The sequence below is a fragment of the Chiloscyllium plagiosum genome, chromosome 3, assembly GCF_004010195.1.
Source record: "Chiloscyllium plagiosum isolate BGI_BamShark_2017 chromosome 3, ASM401019v2, whole genome shotgun sequence".
NCBI classification, from domain to species: Eukaryota; Metazoa; Chordata; class Chondrichthyes; order Orectolobiformes; family Hemiscylliidae; genus Chiloscyllium; species Chiloscyllium plagiosum.
In genome coordinates this window covers 98,889,740-98,902,977 of record NC_057712.1, presented here as the reverse complement: position 1 = coordinate 98,902,977, position 13,238 = coordinate 98,889,740, and the positions used below count along the sequence as shown (strand labels likewise).

The following is a 13,238-nucleotide window of genomic DNA, read 5'->3' as shown; positions in this document are numbered from 1 at the left end:
ACAGGCTGGTACAATTACAACATTCAAAATGCATCTGGTTGGGTATATGAATAGGAAGGGTTTAGAGTGATATGGACCAAATGCTGGCAAATCAAACCAGACCCATCAGGATGTCTGGTCAGTGCTGGACCGAAGGGTTGGTTTCCAGGTTGTGAGACTGTCTCTATGTACTCCCTTGGTTTCTTCATCCTTCTAAAATACATCGCCTCACACTTTTCAGGATTAAACTCCACTTGCCACTGTCTAAACTATATGATCCTGGTGATCTAAGACTTTCCTCCGCGTGGCTTACCACACCAATTTTCGGGTCATCTGCAAATTTACTGATCATACCTCCTACATTCATTTCTAGATCATTGATACACACAACAAACAGCAATGCACCCAGCACTGAACTCTGTGGTATGCCTATGGATATAGGCTTCCAGTCACAAAAACACTGATAATCACTCTTTGCTTCCAGCCTCTAAGCCAATTTTGAATCCAATTTGTCAAACTGCTGATCTCACAGCTCAAAGTTATGCAAGACCTTGTCAAAAGCCTTACTGAGGTCCATGCAGACATGAAATGTATGACTCATCTGCATACCCAGTTATCATCTCAAAGTTCAATCACATTTGCTGGCATGATCCCCCCTTTACAAAACCATGTTAATTATCCTTGATTAATACTGTCCTTCAGATTTTATTCACTAGTTTCCCTACCACAGATGTTAGACTCACTGGACCGTATTTTCCCGACTTATTCTGAACATCCTTCTTGAATAATGGAACCACATTAGTTGTCCTCTACTGCTCTGACACTATGGCCAGAGAGGATTCGAAAATTAATGTCAGAGTCCCTGTAATCACCAGTCACATCAGTTTAAGATATGTTTAAGATAGCAGTTTTATCTCAGCCCAGGACAGGTTGTTATTGAATAGGATTTAATATCTGGACAGAACGCTCGCACAGACTATCATCCATATTAAGAGATGTTACATCTACATTTATGACACACATGCTTAAATGAGAAACATTTACACAAACTAGTTTGTTAAAAAAAATCCACTCAAATTCATAAATCAATGTCACAGAATCCTTACAGTGCAGAAAGAGGCCATTCAGCCCATTGAGTCTACAGTGGTCCTCTGAACAGCATCTTATCCAGACCCAGCCTATCACCTAATCCCTGTAACCCTAAATTTACCATATCTAATCCCCCCAACCTGCACATTGTAGAAATTTCACACAACCAATCCATTAACCTGCACATCTCTGGAGTGAGAGGGAAGCAGAGCATCCAGGGGGAACAGACAGCCAATGCTGGAATCAAACCCAAGTTCTTGGCGCTGTGAAGCAGCAGTGCTAACCTCTGAGCCACCATGCTGCCAAGCTAGAGAGACATACCCCCCAATAAATTTTCACTGTGAAATTTAAATTCATTTAAAGAAATTAATCAGAGCAACAAGATTGAACTTTTTACCTTTCCTTTCCAAATTTGTTTTTTCTCCTCCTGCCCAGTGTCCTGTAAACCCTTCACCATCTTGTGTTACAAACATCATTTCATGCTTGCTCAAAGCAATGTCTGACACGAAGACTTGACGGCCATAAGCCCACCGACACTGTTTAATTATGCAGCTTGAAGATCGCCAACAAAACACCTGATGGGGAAAAAAAAGGAGGAAATTGAAACAAATAACTGCCCGAGTGAAATAAATAAAAGAAAGAATGTTCATAAACTGATTATCCCCATCCAATAAACAAAGACAAACAGCACAATAAGAAAATGGCACTCTGTAGCTTGGAGCAGGATTCTTTGCAACATTCAAGCTGCCTAATCTTTAAGCTTCAAACTTCCACTTTTTTTTGCTTCGACAGAAAGATGAAAGGTGATTTGATAAAGGTGTACAAGATGATAGAGGCACAGAGTGGACAGCCTGAGACATTTTCTGAGGGCAGAAATGGCTATCATGAGGGCGCTTAATTTTAAGGTGATTAGAGGATAGTTTTAGGGGAGATGTCAAAGGTAGGTTCTTTAGACAGTGTTGGGTGCCTGGAATATACCACCAACAGCGGTAGTAGAGTCAGATACATTAGGGACATTTAAGTGACTCCTGGATAGGCACATGGATAATAGTAAAATGAAGGATATGTAGGTTAGTTTGATCTGAGAGTCGGATAAAAGGTTGGCACAACAATCAGGGCTGAAGGGCCTGTCCTGTTCAACGTTGTAATATGGAAAGGGATCAGTGTAGAGAAACATTCTTTAACTGGGTCCATGAAGTGGATAGATATTATAGAAGCTGAAAGAAGCACATGTACCCAAAGTAGTTTCAGGAGGAAAAAACAAACAGATTGGAAGAGCTACCACTTCCAAAATTCCACCTTCTTCGTAAGTCAGAAAGAGGTTAGGATTGCTTATGTCTAAAAAGATGCTGAAACTAAAGCTCTCCAATCCATATTCTGAGTAATTGCATAACTGACTGAAACTAGAAGCAAGCTATATGGCCCACTTCAGCTCTGCTGGTGTTTCACTACATCATTCTATTTAATAATCCTAATGCCCGAGTCCTCCTTGGTACCTGTACCCATTTGAAGTAAGTAGCTAATGCTCTATTAAAAAAAAAGACAATTACCTCTGCCTCAAATCAATACCATTGTTTGCAGATACTTTGTGCTCAGCTCCATTTGCAACTTATATCTACTAACTTCTGACTGACAATGAACTGCTCTTCAGCTGTAGTGCTCAGCTTATTGGATCACTGTTCATTTCCTATTTTCATCTATTGATAGTACTGTATGTTGAATGTGCAGTTATTTCCACATTTTCCACCCTTTCATAATCCATTGGGCTATACAATTCCTTTGGCATAAGTATGGAACAAGATTAGGATCACGATCCCCTCAGATATCAATAACTTCTTAAAAGATATTTGAAAAGTAGCATTGACCAAACACCATTTCTGTAGGCAATTAAGAGCATAAGTAGTAGGAACAGGAATAGGCTGTTTTGCCGCTTGAGGGTGCTTTGCCAACATATGTCTGATCAGACACTCCTTAGGTCCACTTTTCTGCCCTTTTCCCATGAGTTCTCTACTGGTCAAGAACCTGTCTCAGCCTTAAATACAAAAAAAACCTCTGCTCCCACAGTTCGATCACCTGGAGTTGTGTAATTTTTAAACTTTGTCCACCCTAGTCCAACACTGACACCTCCAATTCAGACCAATCAGTTTAACATGTTCTTAAAACAAGCCCCCTGTACCAGGCTTCAATCACATCTTCCCTTATGTAAAGGGACCAAAGCTGATTAAAATACTTCAGTTGTGATCTCACCAGCACCTTGTACATTTGCTGTAAGACTTCTCTAATCTTATGGGCAAAAGGGAGGACTGCAGATGCTGGAAACACTAGACAATAGGTGCAAGAGTAGGCCATTCTACCCTTCGAGCCTGCACCTCCATTCATTATGATCATGGCTGATCATCCTCAATCTCCATAACCCTTGATTCTACTATCCTTGAGAGCTCTATCCAACTCTTTCTTAAATGAATCCAGAGACTGGGCCTCCACTGCCTTCTGGGGCAGAGCATTCCACACATCCACCATTCTCTGGGTGAAGAAGTTTCTCCTCATCTCGGTCCTAAATGGCCTACCCCTTATTTTTAAGCTGTGTCCTCTGGTTCGGGACTCACCCATCAGCGAAAACATGTTTCCTGCCTCCAGAGTGTCCAATCTTTTAATAATCTTATACGTCTCTTTCAGATCCCCTCTCAGTCTTCTAAACTCAAGGGTATACAAACCCAGTCTCTCCAATCTTTCAACATAAGATTGTCCTGCCATTCCAGGAATTGACCTCGTGAACCTACGCTGCACTCCCTCAATAGCCAGAATGTCTTTTCTCAAATTTGGAGACCAGAACTGCATACAATATTCCAGGTGCGGTTTCACTAGGGCCCTGTTCAGCTGCAGAAGAACCTCTTTGCTTCTAAATTAGAGTGGTGCTGAAAAAGCACAGCAGGTCAGGCAGCATCCGAGGAGCAGGAAAATCGAAGTTTCAGGCAAAGGCCCTTCATCAGGGATGGAGGGAGGGAGCGAGCCTCCAGGGTGGAGAGATAGAATCCCTGAAAGTGGATAAGCTAACTTCTCTCGTTATGATTATTTTATCCAGTGTCCTAACTTGTTTCCCTCTTATGCTTGTGTTGAACAGATATCAGAGTAGATCACATGACCCGCTTCCATTCTTCAGTTTAGTATCACAAAAATATAGCCTTCAGTTATTTATAGCAGTTGTTTGCCATTTAGATTTACTTTGAATATTAAATATTATTTAAGATTAGATTAGATTCCCTACAGTGTGGAAACAGGCCCTTCAGCCCAACAAGTCCAAACCAACCCTCCAAAGAGTAACCCACCCAGACCCATTTCCCTCTGACTAATTCTAACACTACAGTGTTAACAGAAGGTACATAAATTATTATAGGTCACAGATCTCAGAATGAGTTAATTATGGGTGATAACTAACATAAGCCCAGTTAAATTGTGGCCAGAAACCATTAACAGTCATCAGGACTATTTCACCTTTTATACATAGAACATCTCCTGGCCAGGATGCAAGCAGGCAAATTCAATCATGGTGTCAAAACACATATGGAAGTATTTGTTCTGTTGTATTCAATTCAACTCTGCAAAGCAAACCAGTCCTATTCCCCCACTCTATCCCCATAGCACTGCAAGCTTAATTCCCTCTGTAGCCCATTTGATTTTCTTTCGAAATCGCTGATCGTATCTGTCTATCATTCTATCATCCACATAGGCAGGAAGTTCCAGATCATTTAACAGAATCACAATGGTTAACAGCATAGAAACAGACTCACCCCTCGCAATACCTGGAGACTTCTACACTGCTCCCAGTAGCATTTCAAAATATCTCTTGTTTCTACACCCTAACCAAATGAATTCTATCCTTGTCCCAAAAGGATTCACCACCCCTTATTACTTCTCAATCAATCATGTTGGAAACACTATCCTGAAACATTAGAGTGCCCTATCCTCAACATTTTTAAGCCACATTTCCATTATAGCCACATCATTCTCCCACACAAGTACGCATGCTTGTAAACCAGCCAGCTGGGGAGAATCCCATAATCTGTACTGCACTTAAGTCAATCCCAATTTCTATTCATCTTCTATGCATAGAAAAATCAGGTAGGTCCCTTTACGTAATTCAGTGTTGTTCTTACCATCTCCAAGCTCCACCATCGACCTAATGCCTCCCCAAAGGAATTTCACAAAAAAAAGCTAAAACTAAACGTACACGTACGATGAAGGATGACCAACATAGCTGATTGAGAAAAAGGGACTGAAAAACAAATTATTCCATGCATAAATAACTGGGTGCATGGCCACCCTTGTGGGAGGCCTGTGCAAGAGTATGGAGGAGTCAGGAGATCAGTGTTTGAGATTGGATTGGGGTGATGGGATGGAAGGAGGAAGTGGTGAATAAAAAAAGTTTAGAGATCAGAAAGGACAAACTCATGGAGATCTAAAACAGGAGTGTGAACATTTTAAATGAAAATGAACCTGGAACGCTGGAAGCCAATGCAGAACAGGCAATGTAACTAGTAAACTAATTTGATACTTGGTGTGCAAGCAGTCCCAACTTGAAGCTAACACACAATTTCTAAAGTGATGGTTCAACATGATCTCCTATAATAACTATTGAAGCAGAGTTACTCTTCTGCATTGATAGGGATCATGGAGCGAAAAACTTCTTGGATCATGAGCATAAAGCTTGTGGTGCCATATAATTCTGTTGCGAATGGCAGAGTCTTCTACATTTGTCCTCAGTTAATGTGAGATAAGGTAAAGAATGGTGCTTTCAATACAGATGAAAATTTGTCTTCAGAAAAACCAAGATTTGATTCGCAGCAATCTACCATGAACAGGTATCTTCAACAGTTAGTTGTTGAGAAAGTAGTTGTGAATGGTAATCTTGATGTTGATTACCATTTGATGGGAGCCAAATCTGGCAATTAGGTACTTTAGGACTTAGTAAATGGGAAATGATGGGAAAGACATCATTCTAAAAAGGGTCTTTGCGCTGCAATGGTAGTGTTCCTACCTCTGGTCCTGTGGCCTGGGTTCAAGCCCCATCTGAACAGGTTGTCACCTAGATATTTTGAAACATCACTTAGCAAGTGATGGTAGAAGCAAAATAATCCAAACCAGAATATATTCTATACTTCTGATTAGCCTTCCAACTGATGTTCATGATGAAAAATACACTGATTTAATCAAATAATGGAGAGCAATAGGTCATGAGCAGCATGAAGTATCCTTTGCCTTGTTCAACCTAAAAGGTGTAGAAGTCAGTGGGGCCAAAAAGTAATGACGATAACTTGCCCATTTATTACAAGAGAACATCAATCCTAATCTTTGATATGCTTATGTAATCAGAAGTTTCCTTCATCCATTTGCATACACATTTGGCAGGTGCTCCAGACCAGAGTTGACTACAACTATTTCTCCTTTCTTTTGGGTCTTTTTACCTCAATTATGCTCTCCTCTTGTAATTTTACTTTTGTAACTCAGTCCTTCTCCTTTTAAATTTCTCCATGCCTGGGACTCAGTAATTACAAATACCTCAAGTCTTCATTATTCCTAGATATTCCTACTGACCTGTGTTCATGGTCTTGGTTTCACTTTGAGAAGCTACAGCTTCCCTCAGTATCACTGTTTGTGCCAAAGAGCCACTGAGGCACAGCACATCCAATCGCCTTATTCAACACTCTTGTTGATCTTTCCAAGCCTGCTCAGGGCAACCTTGTCAATTTCCTTCCTGTCACATTTACCCCTTCCACCTTTTTACATAAACTCTCTATTCCTGGAGTCTCAATCAAAGGCAGAGCTATCAGGTTACTTTCTTGTATCTATCAGCAGTTACACCTCCTCCCACAAGTCAATTGCAAAGGAACTTCCAAGTTCTGAGATCTCTCACCTTTGGCCATCTATTCACCTCAATTTAGTCAAGAATCTCCTGTCACAGCCCAGTTGGCTGAAGGGTCCATTTCTATATTGTTCATCTTTATAAATCCTTGATATTCATTTAATACAGAGGAACCTCAATTATCTGAAGGTCACGGGCAGGGAATATTTTGTTCTGTTAATTGAATGCCTGATAACATTGTTTAGCCAAGCAACAAGACCTTGCGATCTTGCCGGATAATCTGATATTCGGATAATTGAATGACGGATAATCAAGGTTCCTCTGTATCTTAAAAAAAAATCAAGAACTTTCTGTTTTAATGGTAAGATGCTAAACAATGCTGAAGCCACCAGATGGCATCCAGTACAATCAATGCAAACTAAAATTTCAATGACCAAAACTTGAAGATGTATTTACATAGAACTGCCTAAGCCAAACTGCTGTCCCAAGAAATGCAGGCAATACACAGAGTTCTTTGCATTTCTCCTGAGAAAATGTTCCCATCAATGCAAAAGACTTAATTCAAGTGAATGCAATTTAGTTCCCAAAAATGTACAGTAAGCAAATTTGTTCCCGTTTGTGGTATGATGACACTATCTCGATGGCCACAAGAGGGTGAACACGGGCAACAATATTCCAATTTCTTAAAGAACCTCTGCCTATATTCCACCCACTGCTCCTCATAGCAACACAACAGCCAACAGATTACAAAATTCAGAAGGGGGAGTGAATATTGGACATCAAACAGCATGGAATAAAAAGAAAGTTCCATTCATAATAGCTTTTGTTTTATTCATTTATGGGAGGTGGGTGTCGCTAACTGGACTGGCAATTATTGCCCATTCCTAATTGCTTCTGACAAGTGATAGTGAGCTGCTTTCTTGAGGCACTGCAGTCCATTTGGTGTAGATATACCCATAGTGCTGTTAGGGATGGAGTTCCAGGCTTTTGATCCAGCAACACTGAAGGAACATGGACATACTTCCACGTCAGAATGGTGAATGGCTTGGAGAGGAACCTGTGATGGCGATGTTCCCATCTTTGTGCTGTACTTGTCTTTCCAAATGGGAGCAGTCATGAGCTGGGAAGGCACTGTTAAGAGTCCTTGGTGAACTTCTGCATTTTTTTAGATTAGATTAGATTACATTACAGTGTGGAAACAGGCCCTTCGGCCCAACAAGTCCACACCGACCCGCCGAAGCGAAACCCACCCATACCCCTACATTTACCCCTTACCTAACACTACGGGCAATTTAGCATGGCCAATTCACCTGACCCTGCACATCTTTGGACTGTGGGAGGAAACCGGAGCACCCGGAGGAAACCCACGCAGACACGGGGAGAATGTGCAAACTCCACACAGTCAGTCGCCTGAGGTGGGAATTGAACCCGGGTCTCAGGCGCTGTGAGGCAGCAGTGCTAACCACTGTGCCACCGTGCCGCCCATTTGTTTGTAAAAAGATGGAACTACCATTTTAGTGGTTGAAGTGCTCATCTGTACTAAGACCATTAAATGGTCCCCACAACACGATTCCTTTTCAATTCCAGATGTTCAGGACTGGATAAAACAAATCCTGAAACTTGAAATAAACTGTTCCCTCCAATTAATATTACACATGCTGAATGACTTGAAATTCAAACTTTCAAATGTTTTCTTTCAATGCTTTGATTGACATGATCATTAGATTTCTCACATCTCTTTAACGTAAACTACTTGTTAGCCACCACTACCACCTAATAGTCTCACACTCTATTTTTCAAAGATATTACCTGCATATCAGTAGCAAATAGCATGCAACATTAAAAAACTCTCTCGTTCTGTACTAACAACTGCTACTGTCTCCAAATCAGCCAATTAAATAATTTGAGCATTTGTAATCTTAAAGATGTGACAATGCTCAGTCTCTTTTAATCCTTGGTTACAAAATTATGTATAAAGGAATTATTCCCTTTATAAAAAGGCATTCATGTGATTTGTGGGGAAAAAACAAACCAATCAGAACACAGGAATAACTTTGCAGATTAAGCTAAGTATTTTCACTAAAAATGTCACACTCAACTCCTTATATTCAGGCAGGATTGTGTATTGGTACTTCAAATTGTCAAAGTATTTTGACTATTTCTCAAATATTTGCCCACTTACAATAATTAGTACACCAAACCAAATTTATATCTTTGTTTCAATATCATCTCTTCAGACCTACAGCTAAAAGGAGTCACCAATGGACTGAAAGGTTATCTCTTTCCCCACAGCTGCTGCTAGACTTGCAGAGTTTCTCCAGCATTTTCTGTTTTTACTGAATTACTTTAGTTGTTCCATGGGTGACCCAAGCATGGCTACATTTATTTCCCACCATTATCTGCATTAAGATGCTGCTGAAGCCTCGGCAGCAATTGTATACATGACTGAATGGCCTGCTTGACAACTTCAAAAAAGGATATTAGAACTAACTAGGTGGACTAGATTATGATCACACACATTAGGACAGGAGCAGGCCATTCAGCCCCTCATGACTATCTGCCATTCAATAAGATAATGGTTGATTTGATCACAATCTTAGATCTGCATTGCTGCCCACACCTGATTAAAAAAAACTAAGGGGTGCAAGTTTAAGCAATCTACCTTTGCCTTAAAAATATTCAATGACTCTTCTTCCATACAAGGGGTGGCACGGTAGCTCAGTGGTTAGCACTGCTGCCTCACAGCACAGGGACCCAGGTTCAATTCCTGCATTGGGTGACTGTGCAGAGTTTGCATGCGGTCGCGTCTGTGTGGGTGGCCTCTGGGTACTCCGTTTCCTCCCACAATCCAAAGATGTGCTGGTCAGGTGAATTGGCCATGCTAAATTGCCCATATTGTTAGGTGCATTTGTCAGGGGTAAATATAGGGGAGGGGAATGGGTCTGGGTGGGACACTTTTCAGATGGTCGGTGTGGACTTGTTGGGCCGAAAGGCCTGTTTTCATACTGTAGGGAATTTAATCTAAATGCAAAACCTCAGGAGCCTCAGAAAAAAAAAAGTTTCCCCTCGTTAGTTTTAAATGGGTGACTACTTACTTTTAAATAGTGATATCTAATTCTAGATTCTCCCATAAGAGGAAACACTCTGCTCATATAACTGATCAAAACCTCTCCAGATCTTTTATGTTACAATCAAATCACTTCTTGCTCCTGTAAACTCCAGTGAATACAAGAGGTTGGACATGTTTGGCTTATCAACCACCTATATTATCCTAGGTGCCTCCAATACATCTACATCCTCTAAAAGGTGACGGATATTGTGTTACTGCAAATGCCATCTCACACCAGTGCCATAAATAACCAAAGCACAACTTCCTTAGTTTTGTACTTAATTCCCCTTGCAACAAATAACAGTCTATTAACCTTCCCAATTAATCACTGTACCTACATACAATCTGTTGCAATTCACCCACGAGGATACCCAGATCCATCTGTACCTGACAGCTGGACAATCCCACACCATCATAAAAAAATATATTTTGTTTTTACTCATCCTGCCAAAATGGGCCATTTCACATTTTCTCACATAATACTATTTGGCCACAGGTCTGCCCACTGACTTAACCTATCGATAGCATTTTGTAGCCTCCCTGTACATGCAACAAAATTTTTCATTTGTTTCTTTTTCCCCCCCAAATATTTCCTCTTGAGATGCATCCAATCTTCTGGCATGCAATTCTTTGCACAAATTATATGCCTGTTTTTGTTAGCTTGCATCTACATTTAATATTTCTTGTTAACCACAGATGGTGGGTCTAGCCCTTAGCATTTCTTTTTGGAATATACTTACTATGTACACTCAAATATCTGCAGAATTTGTGTCACTAAACTTCTCTTGATCTAGCCTCTAACCTATTAGTTAGAAAATTTATTTGAAATGAGGGTATCGCTGGCTTGGCCAGCATTTATTGCCCATTCCTAGTTGGTGACCAACTATCTTCTCTAACCACTGCAGTCCAAAATAATGCTAGGGAGGGGGTTCCAATACTTTGACACAGCAACAGTGAAGGAACAGTGTATGCCTTATCGAGGAGGCTACAGGTGCCAGTGTTCCCTTGTATCTGCTGCTCTTGTCCTTCTAGATGTCAGTGGTCATGGGTTTAAAGGTGCCATCTAAGAAGCCTTCATGAATTTCTGCAGTGCATCTTCTAAATGATACAAATTGCTGCCATTACACATCGGTGCAGAAGAGCATGAATGGTTCTGGATGTAATGCCAAACAGGCTGCTTTGTCCTGGATGGTGTCAAGATTTTCAAATGTTGTTGGCAAGAAGGGGGTATTCCATCATATTCTTGACTTGTGTCTTGTAAATTGTGTACTGGTTTTGGAAGTCAGAAGATAATTTAATCACAGTAGGATTCTGAGCCTCTGACTTACTCTTGCAACCATAGTATTTTAAGTAGTGTATCCATATAGGATTACCATTTACCAGAAACCTAAGATGTTGATCATGATAGTAATGGTAATGCCACTGAATGTCAAGGGGCAATAGCCAGATTCTCTCGGACAGTTGTAGCCTGACCCACTTGCCACTTTTCAGCATAAATCTGCATATTGCCTAGATATTGCTGCATTTAGACAGACTGTTTCAGTACCTAAGGAATTGTGAATAGTGCTGAACGTTGTGCCATCATTGGGGAAATATCTCAACTTCTGATCTTATGATGGAGGAAAGGTCATTGATAAAGCAGCTAAAATGGTTTTGAGGCAGGTAAGGACAGTACCCGGAGGAACTCCTGCAGAGAGGTCAGGGAGCTGGGATGACGGACCTCAAAGTAACCATTTTCCTCTATGGCAGTTCTGACTCCAGAGTTTTCCCCAATTCCAACTGGTTAGTTTTGGTGGGCTTATTGATATCGCACGTGATCTAATACAGCCTGGACATCAAGTACTGTCATTCTCCCCTCTGCTCTGAAATTCAGCCAATTTGCCAATTCACTTATGCTAGCTCTGTGTTCAGGCCCTCAATTTTCCCCAATTTAAAAATTTATAAATATAGTTTCAGACAGACTTCTCCCTCCCTCAAACTGAATGCAAAATTCAGTCATTCATTCATTCATTCCAAATTAGCTGTTACAAAGGATCATTAATCTGATATTGTTGTAATGAGATGGAATTACAGTCTAGTCTGATGTACTCAGAACTACTGTTGTGAGAAACTAGCCAGGAACTCTCCAAAATAAAACTGAAGAATTTCAGATACTGGAAATCAGAAACAATAAACAGAAATTGCTGAAAAGAAAACTCAGCAGGCCAGTGGCATCTGTTGAGAGAAAGCAGAGTTAACATTCTTCAGAAGGGTTACTAGTCACTGGACCAGAAACATTAACTCTGCTTTCTTTGCACACCTGAGTTCTCCCAACAATTCCTGTTTTGTTCCAGGAACTCTTCACCTAGGCGACCTTTGCCTCGCTGACATTTCCAGTTTATATGTAGATTAATGTCTCCCATCTTTATCGGCATGCCTTTCTGACAAGCTCATTATTTTTTCCTTCATGTTTCACCTAATCATGTAATTACTATTAGGGATATGTATGCCACTTTGATAACTTGAAATAAAAACAAAGTGCTGAAGAAACTCAGCAGGTCTAGCAGCACATTTGGAGAGAGAAACAGAGTTAATGTTTGAAGTCCCATGATTCTTCTTCAGAACAGACAAGTCCTGGAAATTGATGGTACTTGCATGTCGACAAAGTGGGAGATGGAAGAATGGAAGAGATGACAAGAGGTCTAGTCATAGTAAAAAAAAAGAGATTTATGCCTACTGTGAGCCAATCATTGGGGGAGTGGGGTGATGGGAAGGGATGCTATTTGAAATTGGAGTACTCAAATGTGGAGTCCTTCAAGATGTTGGATGCCCAGATGGAAGATAAAAAAGGTGTTATTCCTCCAATTCGCAGTGCGGTTCGTTGTGACAATGGAGGCGGCCAAGGATGGTCATGTTGGAAAGGGAGTGGGAAAGGAAATTAAAATGGGCAGTGACTAGGAGGTCCAAACGGCCCCTGCGGGCCTGGTTGTGATGCTTGGCTAACCAACCCCTAAGTTTAAGTTTGGTCACCCCAATGTAAAGACCACATCAGAAGCACCTGACGCAGTAAACTAGGTTGGAAGAGAGGGAGGTGAACTTCTGTCTCACTGGAAGGACTGGTTGGGGACCCTGGATGGAGAGGAGTGGTGTACCAGCAGGTTTTGCATCTTTTCAGTTTCAGAGGAATGTACCTGGAGGTCTGGGGGAGGGGGAAATGGCGCA

At 41.0% G+C, this 13,238-nt stretch overlaps 1 protein-coding gene across 2 annotated transcripts in view; it reads right to left on the bottom strand.

Annotated features, from left to right (window-relative positions):
• ibtk (inhibitor of Bruton agammaglobulinemia tyrosine kinase) overlaps nucleotides 1-13,238 on the bottom strand; it is a 112,972-nt gene that overhangs the window by 59,146 nt on the left and 40,588 nt on the right. For both annotated transcript variants that reach the window (XM_043686948.1, XM_043686949.1), the window contains exon 10: nucleotides 1,466-1,643. In XM_043686948.1, coding sequence (XP_043542883.1) covers nucleotides 1,466-1,643 — 178 coding nt within the window. The remainder of the gene's footprint in view (nucleotides 1-1,465; nucleotides 1,644-13,238) is intronic.